At 43.3% G+C, this 17389-nt stretch overlaps 1 protein-coding gene across 7 annotated transcripts in view; it reads right to left on the reverse strand.

The window, feature by feature from the left end:
* The window catches only part of LOC101475175 (phosphatidylinositol-binding clathrin assembly protein), a 46931-nt gene that overhangs the window by 1538 nt on the left and 28004 nt on the right, over window positions 1–17389 (reverse strand). For 2 of the 7 annotated variants that reach the window (XM_004561687.3, XM_076888861.1), the window contains exons 12-20: window positions 16527–16657; window positions 13584–13666; window positions 11343–11420; window positions 10789–10890; window positions 6544–6675; window positions 5786–5816; window positions 5604–5703; window positions 656–715; window positions 312–413 (exon numbers count right to left, since the gene is read on the reverse strand). In XM_004561687.3, coding sequence (XP_004561744.2) covers window positions 312–413; window positions 656–715; window positions 5604–5703; window positions 5786–5816; window positions 6544–6675; window positions 10789–10890; window positions 11343–11420; window positions 13584–13666; window positions 16527–16657 — 819 coding nt within the window. The remainder of the gene's footprint in view (window positions 1–311; window positions 414–655; window positions 716–5603; window positions 5704–5785; window positions 5817–6543; window positions 6676–10788; window positions 10891–11342; window positions 11421–13583; window positions 13667–16526; window positions 16658–17389) is intronic. The other 5 variants (XM_014408387.3, XM_076888864.1, XM_076888862.1 and 2 more) reach the window with 5 other exon arrangements.

Below are 17389 nucleotides of genomic sequence, written 5' to 3' on the forward strand. Positions count from 1 at the left end.
TAACTGTCTGCAGGATTAGTAACACAAACTCTTGTGTGTTGACAATGCAGCCAAAGTTTAAAAAAATCTATTACAAACCAAATTTGCAGCTAAAGTACAAACAAACTCCAGCGCATGTAGCACACGTCTGTGCTTCCATCATGGTTTAAAGGAGACGTGGAAACTAGTCCAGCCAAGTGTGAAGTACTGACTGTTGACTACAACAACCCGCTCTGCTTAATCGACCTCTTGAACTTAGAGATAATAATTATAGGAACATTGTGGACACTGACGCAGACGAGTCGTATACTGTAGACGCAGACATTGGTTACCTGAGCACCAGGATTGGGCCCAAAGGGGTTGGGTGACCTCATCGCAGGCTGAGTATACATCATAGTAGGCTGTGTGATCATCATGGAGCCCATTCGGGGAGGCTGATGGGGAAAAAGAGATGATAAGTATTAATTTACATAGCATTTATTCATTCATCCAGTCATCATGTAAATTAATCCGTCTCCAAAAGCGACTCCGATAAACAAAGCCAGCTGTCCTCACATATTCTCAGATTTCTTCCTTCTAAAATCATCTTCAATAAATTCTCACCTCAGACTCCACAGTCATTACTGCTCACTGTGAAATGGGTCCCTGCCTTAAAGTGTGCGACCAGCAGACTTACCATTGCATATGCCAACATGCCCGCTGGTGTGGCTGCAGGGAAAGCCACAGCAGATGGTGCCTGCAGTAAGACACAAAGAGATGATCATTTCTCTATAACAAGGACATCAGCTAGCAGTGAAGTCCTTGTCCAGCTCACACAGTCGCTCTGTCACTTCATACTGACCCGTCTCACATACGTTACTGATGAAGTTGCCAAATATTTAAGGTAATTTAGGAATATTAGCTTACAAATCCATGCTGGAGCCTGAAGCACATAAAGCAGGACACAGCTGAGCTCAGTGCATCAACTCACCAGGCTGAGCTGCTATGTTTATTCTATTGAACAGCATGTTACGCTTTATTCTCAGAAACTAAAATGTTGTTGATTTTCTGTGTCACCACAAACATCACATCTTACAAATTTCACTGAAATATGATGAAGATGTTTTCAGGTGTGAGCATTTAAACATCCCAGACATTTCCCCTGGATTACCAGTGTAGTGATGGACATGTTTAGTAATTACTACTGTTTTGTGACGACTTTTACGTTTGAGTTTTAAGATATATTTCAATAAAATTTAACCTCCTAAGACCTGAACTCTTCCACAGCAGCATTTTTAATATCTCTGTGATATTTGGGCTGATTGGGACCTAACGAATCTAAAAACAAAGAACTACCCGATTTTTTTTTTTACCTAATTTTTGTTCTAAGAAAAATCAGAGCCACATCTGAGGATATTCATTTAAAATTTCGATAGAACAGTACCAGTATAACATCCTCGTAAGTGGATATCAGGCCCTCGTAGAGCAAGATCGAGTATTTTGGTCTAAATAACCCAAAATGTGGTGTCCACATATGTGGACGCAGGTCCTAGGAGGTTAAAGTTAAAAATATACATTTAAGTTAATTATAGCTTATAATTAGGCTCTGGTGCTATGGACGTTTCAGTGTTTTTGTTTTGAGGTATGAACAGTGTCTGTAGGACAAACACTGAGACTAGTTAGGGGAGGAAAAAGAAGAAAAACTAGAATTTGTACTTCCAGGAGAAATTGCAGTGGGATTGTTGCTCCCAGCGAACTCGGGACTGCAGCTTCTACATGAGTAGCTTGTTTGTGTGGAGTGGAAACAGGTCATAGTGGCAGAGTAAGAGAAATACATCTTACTTTGCTGGCGTCCATCGATTGGTTGAACAGTTCGTGACGAGCTAAATCATGAGTGAACAGGTTTCATTGATTTGATTCATGTGTGCCGCTGTCGTGCTGTAACGGTAAATAGGCTGGGTGGGTCTCTAACAGTATTGTGTTCATATCTTACAAACATTAGCAACGCTAATCTTTAAATCACTTTCTCCTGCTTCTTTTCATGTAACTCCAACTACAGCGTGCAACAGTATTTTCATACATTTCTTTTAATAGCTTCTTTTTAAGTCAAGATTCCCAGAAACGTTCTGTATTTGGGTAAAAAAATGTTTGTTTTTCGTTGTATGTCACACGCAGGGACCACTTTGATCCCTCCTGTTAAAACTGGACGGATTAAAGATCAGCCCACACTTCACAACACGTCTGCACCTGTGACGGAGGACCCTGTGACAGAGGACGCTCTGACTGTGAGCCATCAGGCTGGAGGTGGAGTGCAGGGAGAGTACATCGTGCAGTTTGGGAATTACAGGATCATCTTTCCCGTGTCTTCTGCAGAACGATGTCATTTCTTCTCATAAAGCACCTTTCTACTCTACTCCAGCACTCGGAGCACTTTCTACACCCTATGTGTGTTTATAGTGGTTTATATCCAACATTCACACTCAGATTAACATACCAGGATCATGTCAGAGGCGAGTGTCTTGCCCAAGGATACTTCGGCATGCAGATGTCTGTGAGGGTTCTCAGTCATCGTAGTCTAAGGAGCTCAGAAAGAAAAGCGTCTGGACTTCTTTAAGTGGCTTGAAGATGTTTCATCCAAGAAGCTTCTTCAGTTCTAGGGTCAAATGGTGGACAGTCCCCCTCGAGAGGGACAATGGACCCCCTATTGATCCTCCACCTAATCACATGAGCCGAGGTGTGAAAGCGGGTGTGGGTCCCAATCAGCCAAGGTTTCAGGTGAGCTCATTGTGAAACCTGGCCCCACCCTATCATGTGATTTCCTGAGGTCAGATGGCCCAGGATGCGAGTGGGCGTTAAGGCGTCTGGGGAGGATCTCAAAACTGGATTATAGATGGCAGACAGTTGGTGTGGTAAGCCCCGCCCTCTGTTCAAAGATGGTCGCTCACAGTGGACATACAGCGGGGCAAAAAAGTATTTAGTCAGCCACCGATTGTGCAAGTTCCCCCACTTAAAATGATGACAGAGGTCAGTAATTTGCACCAGAGGTACACTTCAACTGTGAGAGACAGAATGTGAAAAAAAAAAATCCATGAATTCACATGGTAGGATTTGTAAAGAATTTATTCGTAAATCAGGGTGGAAAATAAGTATTTGGTCACCTCAAACAAGGAAAATCTCTGGCTCTCACAGACCTGTAACGTCGTCTGTAAGAAGCTTTTCTGTCCCCCACTCGTTACCTGTATGAATGGCACCTGTTTGAACTCATCATCTGTATAAAAGACACCTGTCCACAGCCTCAAACAGTCAGACTCCAAACTCCGCCATGGCCAAGACCAAAGAGCTTTCGAAGGACACCAGGAAAAGTATTGTAGACCTGCACCAGACTGGGAAGAGTGAATCTACAATAGGCAAGCAGCTTGGTGTGAAAAAATCAACTGTGGGAGCAATCATCAGAAAATGGAAGACATACAAGACCACTGAGAATCTCCCTCGATCTGGGGCTCCACGCAAGATCTCATCCCGTGGGGTCAAAATGATCATGAGAACGGTGAGCAAAGATCCCAGAACCACACGGGGGGACCTGGTGAATGACCTGCAGAGAGCTGGGACCAAAGTAACAAAGGTCACCATCAGTAACACACTACAACGGCAGGGAATCAAATCCCGCAGTGCCAGACGTGTTCCGCTGCTGAAGCCAGTGCATGTCCAGGCCCGTCTGAAGTTTGCCAGAGAGCACATGGATGATACAGCAGAGGATTGGGAGAATGTCATGTGGTCAGATGAAACCAAAGTAGAACTTTTTGGTATAAACTCAACTCGTCGTGTTTGGAGGAAGAAGAATACTGAGTTGCATCCCAAGAACACCATACCTACTGTGAAGCATGGGGGTGGAAACATCATGCTATGGGGCTGTTTTTCTGCCAAGGGGACAGGACGACTGATCCGTGTTAAGGACAGAATGAATGGGGCCATGTATCGTGAGATTTTGAGCCAAAACCTCCTTCCATCAGTGAGAACTTTGAAGATGAAACGAGGCTGGGTCTTCCAACATGACAATGATCCAAAACACACCGCCCGGGCAACAAAGGAGTGGCTCCGTAAGAAGCATTTGAAAGTCCTGGAGTGGCCTAGCCAGTCTCCAGACCTCAACCCCATAGAAAATCTGTGGCGGGAGTTGAAAGTCCGTGTTGCTCGGCGACAGCCCCAAAACATCACTGCTCTCGAGAAGATCTGCATGGAGGAATGGGCCAAAATACCAGCTACTGTGTGTGCAAACCTGGTAAAGACCTATAGTAAACGTTTGACCTCTGTTATTGCCAACAAAGGTTATGTTACAAAGTATTGAGTTGTATTTTTGTTATTGACCAAATACTTATTTTCCACCCTGATTTACCAATAAATTCTTTACAAATCCTACCATGTGGATTCATGGATTTATTTTTCACATTCTGTCTCTCACAGTTGAAGTGTACCTCTGGTGCAAATTACTGACCTCTGTCATCATTTTAGGTGGGGGAACTTGCACAATCGGTGGCTGACTAAATACTTTTTTGCCCCACTGTAGATGCTTCTTTCACTCCTCTTTCAAACCATCTGTCTTTTCTGTCCAACATGTGAACACTGGTGTCCTCGAAAGAGTGACCTTTGACCTTTAGATGCAGCTGTACAGCTGAGTCTTGTCCCGTGGAGGTGGCTCTTCTGTGTTGTGTGTTTATGAAGTGGCAGTTTGGTCTCTCCAGTGTAGAGGTCTGAGCACTCCTCGCTGCACTGTACAGCTACACTATGTTGTTAAGTTTGTGTTTGGGATGAACCAGTGTGTGTGTCAGTGTGTGTCTGAGTGTGTCAGTGTCAGTGTGTGTGTGTCAGTGTCAGTGTGTGTCAGTGTCAGTGTGAGTCTGAGTGTGTGTGTGTGTGTGTGTCAGTGTGAGTGTGAGTCTGAGTGTGTGTGTGTGTCAGTGTGAGTGTGAGTCTGAGTGTGTGTGTAAATGGTAAATGGCCTGTATTTATATAGCGCTTTACTAGTCCCTAAGGACCCCAAAGCGCTTTACACATCCAGTCATCCACCCATTCACACACTGGTGATGGCAGCTACATTGTAGCCACAGCCACCCTGGGGCGCACTGACAGAGGCGAGGCTGCCGGACACTGGCGCCACCGGGCCCTCTGACCACCACCAGTAGGCAACGGGTGAAGCGTCTTGCCCAAGGACACAACGACCGAGACTGTCCGAGCCGGGGCTCGAACCGGCAACCTTCCGATTACAAGGTGAACTCCCAACTCTTGAGCCACAATCGCCCCAGTGTGTCAGTGTGTGTGAGACCATCACAATTTGATGAACAGCTAAATAGATTTTATTTGCCAACGATGTCACAACAACGAGCCTCCTGCTCAGTCAGCACTCAGTTTATTGGCTCCTTTCTTCCTGACATCAGTTGGTAAATACCAAGTTGTTACCCTCCAGCACATCCACCCATTTCCTTTCTTATGGCTCATTTCTACTGTAACCTCTTTAATGGCCTGTATTTATATAGCGCTTTACTGGTCCCATAGGACCCCAAAGCGCTTTACACTTCCAGTCATCCACCCATTCACACACTTTATAACAAATATGTGTGATGCTGGTTGAGCAGGAACAGCAGCCTCACCATGGTTGCAGGGTTCCAGGTGGTGGAAGGAGCTGTGTTGGGCAGCCAGTTGGTTCCACCAGTGAGCTTCTTCTCATCCGACTGATTCCAGTGAAGATCACTATAGAGATAAAGGAAACGCTCGTCAGGTTTATAGTGCATTACCAGGGAAGTTAAGTTCAACACGACTGAAGCGCACTTACTTCTTTGCTCTGCCGTTCCCAATTCCTAGATCTGAAGAAAGCAGAAGTCAAATAATGAATGTATAGCATGAAACCATTTTATTCATCTATTTGGTTTTTAAATAGTTTTTATGGGGAAAAAGCTGATGTTATAGTCTTCAAACCTTTACAATGACATACTTTAACTTTAAAAAGGGGGAAAGTACAGCCAAAAGGAAATGTAAGGAGTGAAAGTAGCAAAGACCTGGCTGCCTCAGATTTGACCCAGAGCTAAAGTTATCTGTGGTGTGCTACTTTTACAGCTGTGGTCTAAACTGACATCTTTTTAGGTATACTTCTGCTGCTACTATGGCTGCTGCCAATAACAACAGTGACACAAAAACTCTGTCAAAGTAAAAGCATTTGTTTTTCCTCACTAACAATTTGACAAGTTCAGAAAACATCCAGAGACAAACGTGTCCAACGATGAAAATTCAGACTTCTGGAAAAGTCTCAGGAGCTGAGTTAAGATCAGCTGAGACTGTAAATGTGAGCTTGAGCTGGGAACAGTGCGGAAGAACAAGTAGAGGAAACATAGCTAAAGCTATCTACAATGTATGTACGAGGCATTTTTATTCATCCAGCATGAGTCACAATGGTAGGACAACTCATATTAGAAAAAACATTTTTCACTCTTTATCTGGGTTGGATACATTGATCTTGTACAGCAATGTGTGTAATTTAACTATATTCTGAATTCTTGGGGGAAAACAAGCAGACATAAAAGGAGAAAAACTTACTGCCAACAAGATTAGCGAGTGACGAATCCAGATCATCACATACCAGCTTGGGGTGGGGCTGCTGGCTGTTTAAAGTCATGCGCTGATGTGGTGAGGATGCCACTGTAGGTTTTAGGATGCCACCTAAAACATCTTAATCAAATTGGGGCAGGACAAAGGGAAAGGAAGGTAAGGGAGGGGTGACAGGTTGGGGGGCCAAGAACAGGTAACGAGGACATAGTAAAGACACGAGGTGTACATACGCACACAAACAGAAAGAGAGAGGGCGCTGAGTCAGGATGAGGCAAGAAGCAGGGACCTTAAAAAAATGATGAAGACAGTGAGAATAATGTGTGTTGGTCCAACTCACCCAGACATGCAAAGCCCAGGACGGGTGTTTGACCCAGGACGGGGGAAAAGGAAGGATGGGGGTGATGGTGGAGGTTGTGAGATTGTGAGCACAACGAGGGTGAAAATGATTCAATGCATGTACAAACATTATTCTGACAAGTTAATGATGATAAACTGGTATAGCTGAGGCTTAGTGTAAAGTAGTTATTAACCTCAATCAAATGTCTGTCGCAGTGGCACACAGTGTTCAATACTGGGACCAGTGCTTCTCATTAGTTACAATAATGACACTGCACCACTGGTTAAAACGTAAATGTTGCTTTTCATTTTTGATATAAAACAGACAGCACACACGCTAAAGGTAAACATGTTTACGACAGCAGCACATGACACAAAAGTACACATTTGTGTCATGTGTCATATTTTTACCAAGTCCTGTCTGTGAAGTTGTCTTACTCTATTGTAATGAGCACAGTGAGCTCATTTCATGGTTAAAAATGTGATTCGCCCATTAAAGAAACCTGAAACTGATGTCGTGTTTAAACTGACACTGATCTAAAAAAAAATATTTCCACCAAAAACTTGATCACTTACTGATTCTACAACATTACCCACTACTGAGATTTTAGGACAATCTTAATTTCAAAGATCAGTTTCATTTTCCACAGAATACCCAGCGGGTAAGATAAGTACTGCAGACATCACCTAGATAAATATATTTCTAAAGGCACTATTGACATGAAATGCTCACCAGATGTTGGTAACAACCCGAAAGCTTCAAGACACATCCTGTAAAGAAGCTCGTCAAAGTATTGCTCAGGTGTGGTTTTCCACAAAAACAGGCTTCAAATCCTGACGTTCCTATGAACTCCGAACTTTAGTTCTTCCCATAGAATTTGAATTGGATTTAGATCAGGTGATTGGCTAAGCCATTCTAGTAGCGAAGTGCTCTAATAGGGTGATATGGTACTACAAGGTCATTAAGATAAGATGGGGCCTGATTATTTAAGACCTTGTATGTGACGAGCAGGATTTTGAATTCTGGATTTAACAGGAAGCCAAAACAGGAGAAATCTGCTCTCTTTCTAGTCCCTGTCAGGACTCTTGCTGCAGCATTTTGGATTAGCTGAAGGCTTTTCAGGGAGTTTTTAGGACTTCCTGATAATAATGAATTACAGTCGTCCAGCCTGGAAGAAATAAATGCATGAACTAGTTTTTCAGCGTCACTCTGAGACAGGATATTTCTAACTTTAGAGATGTTGCACAAATGGAAGAAAGTTGTAAAAAAGTTGAAAATTGTATTTATTTGTATGGTTTGCTATCTTAATTTATTTAACTATGCATTTATCTGGAATCTTTTAGGATTAACACTTCAATTATCGTTATTACTATTAATAATAATAATAATAATAATAATAATAATAATAATAATAATAATAATAATATTATTATTATTATTATTATTATTATTATTATTATTTTAATGACTGCCATACGTTCATTTTATGTTGGTGTTGATACTGTTGAAAAAACAAATAAACATACGTTTTAAAAAAAGAAAAGAAAAAAAAAGAAAGAAAGTTAGCGGCCATCCAGGTCTTTATGTCTTTAAGACATTCCTGCAGTTTAATTAATTGGTGTGTGTTATCTGGCTTCATGGACAGATAGAGCTGGGTGTCATCTGCATAGCAGTGTAAATGTATGCTATGTCTTCTAATGATGCTGCCTAAGGGAAGCATGTATAATGTAAACAGAATTGGTCCTAGCACTGAACCCTGTGGAACTCCATAATTAACCTCAGTGTGTGAAGAGGACTCTCCATTTACATGCACAAACTGGAGTCTATTAGATAGATATGATACAAACCACTGCAGTGCAGTACCTGTAATACCTACAGCATGTTCTAATCGCTCTAATAGGATATTATGGTCGACAGTATCGAACGCTGCACTGAGGTCTAGCAGCACAAGCACAGAGATGAGTCCACTGTCAGAGGCCATAAGAAGATCATTTGTAACCTTCACTAAAGCTGTTTCTGTGCTGTGATGAGCTCTGAAACCTGACTGAAACTCTTCAAATAAACCATTCCTCTGCAGATGATCTGTTAGCTGTTTGACAACTACTCTTTCAAGGATGTTTGATATGAAAGGAAGGTTGGAGATTGGCCTATAATTAGCTAAGACTGCTGGGTCTAGAGATGCTTTTTGAGTAAAGGTTTAACTACAGCCAGCTTGAAGGCCTGTGGTACATAGCTGATTATTAGAGATAGGTTGATCATATTTAAGATCGAAGAATTAATTAATGGCAGGACTTCTTTGAGCAGTTTTGTAGGAATGGGGTCTAAAAGACAGGTTGATGGTTTGGAGGAAGTAATTATTGAAGTTAACTCAGAAAGATCAATTGGAGAAAAAGAGTCTAACTTAACATCAATGGTACTAAGAGTAGCTGTAGATAATATTACATCTGTGGGATGATTACTGGTAATTTTTTCTCTAATGGTTGGTCTAATGGGGGGAATTGCCTCAAACATTTGACCCACAGCATGAATTTAATTTGCATGAATGTAATTTCTTTATTGCTGCTTAGCAATGATGATGACTCTGAAAATGGAGCCAAAAAGAAACCATTGACAACTGATAAGAAAATCAATAAGGAATCAAGTCGATAATGGACTTGGAATGGCTAAATTCTTATCATTTCCCAAAGAGTTTAATTTTGGTCTCATCTGACAAGATACTCTCCCAGTATTTCACAGACTTGTCTAAATGTTGTTCAGAAGACTTTAAATGCTTTCACATTTAAACGCATTTCAACATATTTTTTCTTCAGCGATGGAGTCTTGTTTGGTAAATGTGCATTTAGGCCACGGTGGTTGCGTACTTATTGTTGTCGTTGAAACAACTGTACCTGCTGATTCCAGGTAGTTCTGCAGCTCTTCACAACTGGGCCTTGGCTCTTGAACAACTGATAATTCTCTGTCTGAAATCCTGGTCGTGGCCGGTTTATGGTGAAATTATGTTCTTTCCACACTGGATCCTTCAGTAGTTCCTCTGTAACCAATGCTATGACTGTATTTTGTAACAATAAGGTTGCAAAGATCTTGAGAGCTCCCTGGTTTCCCCATCGAGGGGTATTCCATGTGTGACACCATGGTACAAAGAGACCTTTTTATACACCATCAGTTGGGACTGAGCAGCTGATGTAAATTTGCACTAAGTGGCAGGATTGTTTTCTAATTACTGATGGAGTTCCTCCATTTCTTTGTATCATTTCTCTTGATCTGTGTAGGTTCTCGGTCAGGTCATGGTATAATACAGAAGAGCCACCATGACAAGACTCAGCGGTACATCTGCACCATCTTTACGATACGATGCTCTTAGGGTGAGGCAAGGTCTCACAATGGTTTCAGCAGAAACCGATGCTAATAATGACTCACACCTTGGGTCTACGTGTCTATATGATGTTGCACATGATCAACAGTGGGTCAATAACTGTCTCGTTTCCCGATTCCCACTCTCTGCACCACGTGATTTAAAAACTGAAGAAGCTTCTTGGATGAGAGGGGAAACGTTTTCAAGAATCCTAAAATAGCCCAGTTGCATTTTTCCGAAGCTCCTTAGTAAGTTCTCGTTATTACCCATAAGCTCATTTTTGGACAGCTATGGTTTGATTTGTTTGCATGTGTGGATTGGTTGGGTTGTTGTGACATCTAGTGAAAATTTCATGTCACTAGCAGCTTTAAAAATATCATATCTTAGAAAACTGGTGAGGTATTGAATACTTATTTATCCGCTGTATAAGACAAAGAAAATCTAAGTATTGCTGTGGTTGACTAGTACATCAACTACGTCATCGATCTATCTTCCTAATGTCTGCCACTAAATTTAGATGGCAGTTGTATCAATAAAAACTTACCTGTGGAATCCAAGTTGTTGGCATTAGTGTTGTTGCCAAACACTGAGTCAAATTCTGCATTGATGCCTCGCAGGTTCGGAGCTGGGGAGGCTGTAAACGCTGCTGAGGAAAAACACTAAATTCTATCAGAATTCAAACATTAATGATGAGTCCCAACGGGTGACGATCAACATATACATGCACAACTGTCTGCTGCATTTCACACTGACAGTTCAAAAGTGCTAATACATTAATGTACATGTGCATGAACCATATGTTAATATCACGTTTGGGCTCACAGCGGATTCTCACCCTGCTCTGTCACATGTGCTCTGAATCTGTTTTTCCACACTTCATTATACTTGCTGTTACTGTGCTATTTATAGTATTTCACTGGAGTGGATCTGCTTGTCATCACAGGCCAGATTAAAGCCCCAAAGCAGAGCCCAGGGCAGGAGGAGGAGTCTAGTTCCATCTCATATTACTTTAATCACAACGCACTGAAATGTTAGTGTAGAGTTTTTGTCCAGTAGTCCAAAATCACAGTTGTAACACTTTGAACAGGCTGAGCTTACCTGTGAATAGACCAGCTACAGCAGGCTCAGAGTGGAACAGAGCAGTGGTGTTGGAAGGGCACGGCCCACAGAAAGAGTCTGACTCCCAGCAGCAACAGCACACATGCAATAAGAGAAGATGATGAAGATATGAGACCAGGAAAAATACATCAATGAAAGAACAGTGAGAGCACCAAGCAGCTGCAGGAGTGGAACAAGCCGCTCCAGGCATCTCCTACAACCCCGGGCCGGTACCGGTCCATGAGTCGTTTGGTACCAGGCCGTGCGTGTTGAGGCTCGGGTGTGAAATTCATGGTTTTTAGTTTATAGTTTGACCTCTAAAAATAAATAAGATCATCATAAATAACTTATAAAAGGAGTAGGAATATGCATCACAGTAAGCCCCAAGCAGCTTTCTAGTAATAATGTAGTTCCCAATACCACTAATTGACTCTGTAATACTTGTTTCACAGGTGGTATCCTGTCACGGTACCACAGTGGACTTCATTCAGATCCTGAGATCCTGTTCTTTCACAGTCTGGATGCTTACGCACTTTATTAACCTGTGGCCATGGAAGTGAACACATGAATGAATATATCTGGATGGGTGCTTCTGGTAATGTAGGGTAGCCCTGTTAGTCCATGGCGTAACGCTGCCTCTTCCCTATGGTAGCTGGGATAGGCTCCCCTGCAATCCTGATAAGGATAAGCCAAAGAGGATGGCTGGATAAATATACTGTAGCCGTCTCTCGCACAGGCAACAGGCAGTTACCTCACAGACACACAGGACAACAAATTACAAACACAAGGGTAGTAAAAGCAATTTTATATAAATTATTGCTGTTTAGGGAACTCCAGTCATGTTCTTGTGAGCTGTGCGACTCGCTATGACAGACAAATGCATCTCAAAACATCTGAAAAGAAATACAACTTTAAAACATTGTTTCTTCTTAGTCCTGAGTTGTAATAATCTTGCACGTGTCCACTAATGTTACCATCTATTCCATTTACAATCATCAGGAAACCAACAGTGTGCTCCACATCCCCCTCGCTGCGTTTCACTTCAGCAGCGGTGGTAATGTCGACATGTTCATCTGGACGCAGCGTTTTCAGCGGGAGAAACGGAAACATGCTGTGATTGCAGCCATTCCCCAACTCTGTGTGAATGGTACTCATGGCCATTGATCAGTGGTTGTTGAATTTTTATAATTATGATGAAGGTGACCTCCCAGCCCATGGCTCCTTCGGTGGTGCTGGTTTCAGTCAGTATGTAAATGTCCTGCTTATAAGGTTGGAAACCTGCAGTCAGCTGAGACTGAAGAAGTCGTTTCTCCCACTGAAAATGTCCGGATGAACAGAATCAACTTCTGGGGATTTACTTAGCTGGATGATTGAGCATCAGGACGATGTGACCCATATAATTACCTTATGGATTAATAAAATATTCTGACATTTCTCAAACGTCTATAAATCACAGACGAACTCTCTCAGCTTGTACTCAGTTCCTCTCGTCTAAATTCATGGTCAAAGGTAAATATGAAAACTGTACTTATAGAGTTTTTGTATTCAAACTGAGCACTCAAAGCACATTTTACTGCAGAGCCCTTTTAAACCACTGAAACTCAAACATTCATTCAATGTTTGAAAGTATTTTTCTAACAATCACTCTGATGTATACGTCAGGCACGTACAGATGTGTACACCACTGTACGTCCTGAGCCACACCAGTGGTGATGTTTAGAATATCAGTACAGGATAGTTGGACAGTGTGTGCTTATTATCTATTATTGTGCGATCTAATGTACAATATAAAGCGCATTGAGGCGACTTTTGTTGTGATTTGGCGCTATATAAATAAAATTGAATTGAATTGAACTGAATTGGGCTGTAGCTCAGGTGGCAGAGCGGATCAGCCACTTACCAGAAGGTCGGTGGTTCGATCCCAGGCTGCTCCAGTCTGCATGCCAAATATCCTTGGGCAAGATACTAACCCCATGTTGCTCTCGATGCATCCATCGGAGTGTGAATGTGTATGAATGTTAGATACTCAGCACTTAAGCTTAGAAGTGCTTGTGTGAATGGGTGTGATTGGGTGAATGAATTAGCTGTATAAAGCGCTTTGAGTGCCCGGACAGAGTAGAAAAGCGCTATATAAGAACCAGTCTGTTTACCATTTACCAATTGAATTATAACTGTGTGACATGTGTCTTAATGTGGTAACTGTGTAGGCTGAAGTGTTTCCAAGCAGAAAGGTGTCCTCACCTCCCCATATGTTGGTGGCGGTGGAGAGAGGCTGCTGGAAGGTCGGCTGGAGGTCCAGCAGGTCACTGGCTGCGCTGAAGGTGCTGGAAAGAACGAGCAGGAAAACCAATCAATGAAATAAATAAAAACAATCATCCACTTCCTGAGGAAAAAGTTACATTTTCTGTTAAAACTGAGGTGTTTTTGTTTTTCATCTTAACAGTAACTGGGTTTTACTGTGTGTGTGTGTGTGTGTGTGTGTGTGTGTGTGTGTGTGTGTGTTTATTGCCATATGCACAAGTGGTTACGCAGGGCAATGAAATTCTTATTTGCAACTCTTCACACAGCTAAATAAACAACCATCTAAAATAAGAATAAACTGAACTCTGAGCAAAGAAAATAATAAAGTAAAACAGCACTTTGTAGCTGATGTGTGGGTGTAGTCAGAATTTGAAGTGCAAGTCCTGTCACGGGGTAATATATACAGGATATGCAATATTAAAATTGTTTCTATTGTATGAAGTTGTAAGAGTTAGTGTCTCTGCCCGGGTTAGGGCCCGCCCTCCATCAACCTTCCTGAACAGGATCCAGTAACCATCACAGAGCGGACATCTAACAAACGGTCTCCAGTAGGAAGAGCTGGAGAACACCGAGCCCTGATAAGATTCACACCTATTGGCTAAAGACGCTAACGGTACACTACAAATGTCTGGCAGCTGCTGTGGGACGAGGATGGCTAGCTGAAGGCCGGACAGTCCTGTCCCTAAGGATCCCCAGAAGGGGCTGGTCCCATCAAACTACCTGACAATAATCCTCCTCAGTACCACATCAAAGCTGCTGTCACGCATCACGCTGGTTAAGATAAACAGGCACATGGATCAATACATGAGTGAGGCACTGAAAGGAATGGGCAGGAATCCCAGAGGGGCAAAACATCAGCTTCTGAGAGACAGAAGACCAGACTGACCAACGAGTCCATCGCCTGGACGAACTACAACAAAGCCAGGGAAGGATGGCCAACACAGATGGCGCCCATGTTCTAATCATGTCTCCCTATTTCCAAAGCATGCTGGGACCCGGTGAGCAGAGAGGAGAAAACAAGCTGAGCGAGCTGAGGCACAGAAAGCATCAAACATTCAGTCAAGCACTAAGAATCAGCCACAAACCCATCTGTGGATTTATTATTACAGTCGCACCCAACTACCCGGCACATGACGACAGACCTGTCAGGGGAGGCCCAGGTGGCAGCGTTCACTTTTAACATCCTGATCCTAGATCAGCTGAGGCTTTTACTGAAGGAACACCGCCACTGGTTCCAGGGAGGTTGGATGGGGTTGGAGGGTCAGCCCTTCACATGTGTCACAGGGCTTCATGATGCAGCAGCCAAGTGGCTGCAGCCCGGCCCCATGAATGGAGAAACCAGGGAATTGAACCTAGCCTTCCTGGAGCAATTCGTGGAACGGGAATGGCGGAGTGGGTCCGCTGCAGCCAGCTGAAGAACCTTGACATCAACATCAGGCTGGCCACGGGACACCTGTCAGCGCAGCCAGGGGTCCTGCTAGAGCGGCAGTCAGCCGGTCAAAGCCCTGAGGAGGTGGCCCCGTTACGTGTCCCAGACTCAACCAGCTCCAGCAGAGAACCAACTAACCAGTCTCTCTGCAAGTCCCAGAGGCCATGGACATTGCACCCCGCTCACTGGGAGCTGCATGAGCTTTGAGGCAGGAGTGGTGGAAGTGTGGGCGGACACTACTGCAGAGAATGCCCACGTACAGAGGTAGAGCAGGTGATCCACATCGCCAGCACTTCATCACCCTCCAATGGTCCAGGAGAGATACACAGTCTTCCAGTAAGGAGCCATGGGGTTATGGATCCCTCGCCACCAGTAGAAATTAAATATGGGGCTAAAAGTACAGACTTAAGGCTGCAGTTAGAGACAGAAACAGATTAGAGCAAGGTTCAGTTGGTCAGTGGGGCCTTGTGTAGGGTTGTGCTCACGACCATTAGGAACGTGCATCGTCTGCGCTGAGCTCAGCAGTGACGGCAGGTTGTCCGATACTGACTCTGTGTCTCCATTGTGATGACCAAGAGCGGATGTTGCTGCAAAAGCATTTTGCAGATTTGTTCTTTCCCCTGCCTGGTTGCACCACACTGACCATAAGAGACAAACAGTTCAGATGCTGTGCTGGGGATGAGGACAACAGAAGAGTCGCACAGTGCGTGGTGTAGCCCCATAGTTCCTGTGGTGAAGAAAGATGTGTCTTCACAGTGTGGACTAGCTCAACGTGAGGGAGGTGTCACAGTATGGCAGTCGAAGAGCTCTTGGAGGGTTAGGTGCTGCTTGATTTTTTCACGATGCTGGAAGAAACCAAGGGCTACCGGCAGATTCCCTTGTCTTCCAAGTCCAAGGAAAGAAATTCTTCTCCACACCTTGTGGACTGTAGCAATTCGTCATTCGTTTGGCTTATTTGGAGCCCTTGCCACTTTCCAGTGCCTCATGGACCAATCCGAAAGCTGCATATGCCACCACCCATCTGGATGAAGCTATTATCCATAGTGATACTTGGATGAAGACTATGAATAGCCGCAGTCCTGGAGTCCTTGTGGCAGGTGGGCTTCATGGCCAACCTGAGCAAGTGTGGGGCTGGATGGAGAGAGTTACAATATCTGGGGTCCTACGTGGGAGGCAGGTGTGCCCTCAGATTGAGAAAGAAGTGACTCGAATCCATCGAATTCTGCCACCCTCCCAAGTCCAAAAAAACCAAAGGAGGTGGGCGGTTCTTGGGGTCGGTTGGCTTTCAGTACCTGTTTGTAATGAACTTTCCCCCTCTGCCCAGCCCCTGCCTGGGATTAAGGCCTTAGGGGATCACCCCCTCATGGTGTGTGATTGTATGAAATTAAGTTATTTTGTGCTGTTTGTTTTATTTTCCTGGTTATAAAAGTAGGAGACACAGGTTATGTCCTCACCTGCTGGTCGAGTTGGTGGTTGAGAAGGGGTCAAGAACAGGGGCGGAGTCTATGGTCCCATCCAGAGAGATGGGGGAGGAGTCTGTGGTCGCTGTAGTGGGGGTCTTTTGGCGCTCTTTCAGACGCTGTTCCTGAAATAATTATGTGAGTGTTAGCAACGTAAGCTAATCTGGATCCAAACACAATTTGTCTTTGCAGGGTTTCTTTTGAAGAAAGTGAGAGAAGCAGCCCAGGAGAGCCAAACTACTTATAACCTATAATAGGCCTCGCAAATATGCATATATGTCATCCCTATAAACGACATCCGATGACGAAATGGGAACAAAACAATTTAAACATTTTTTTGATGATGAAGCAATAATGATCTTTCTTTTTTAAAACAGCACAAGTAAAATTTGGTGTTTGTTACACCCAATAAGACTTTGTTGTGTGTAAGTCCAAAGTATTTTTTAATTAAGTCATAAGGAACCAGAAACACGAACAAAACAAAAACAAACAAAATATCATTTTTTGTGCACTTGTTGAAACGCTCCCCAATGGAAACCTGCAACCATCGCGCCTGCAGAATGAACTTCCTAACATTACAAAATCAAATATTTAATTTGTCAGTTTCATTTGAGATCATTTCTTTTGCCACACACATAATATTTGCTTTGCTAATTGTTTTTGTACATCTACCTACTGTTACCCTAACTATAGCAGCCGCAGCAGGTAAACCTTTACAGCTGTGGTGCGTCGTGATACAGTCACAGAGATTCAAACATTTCAAAAGGCAAAAACGCCCCATCACAAACACCACCAGGACTGAATGACTAATAATAAGACAATAATTTCCATAATTTCCTCAGCGGGTAATGAGGTAC

Source organism: Maylandia zebra, linkage group LG10 (genome assembly GCF_041146795.1).
Source record: "Maylandia zebra isolate NMK-2024a linkage group LG10, Mzebra_GT3a, whole genome shotgun sequence".
Taxonomy (NCBI): Eukaryota; Metazoa; Chordata; class Actinopteri; order Cichliformes; family Cichlidae; genus Maylandia; species Maylandia zebra.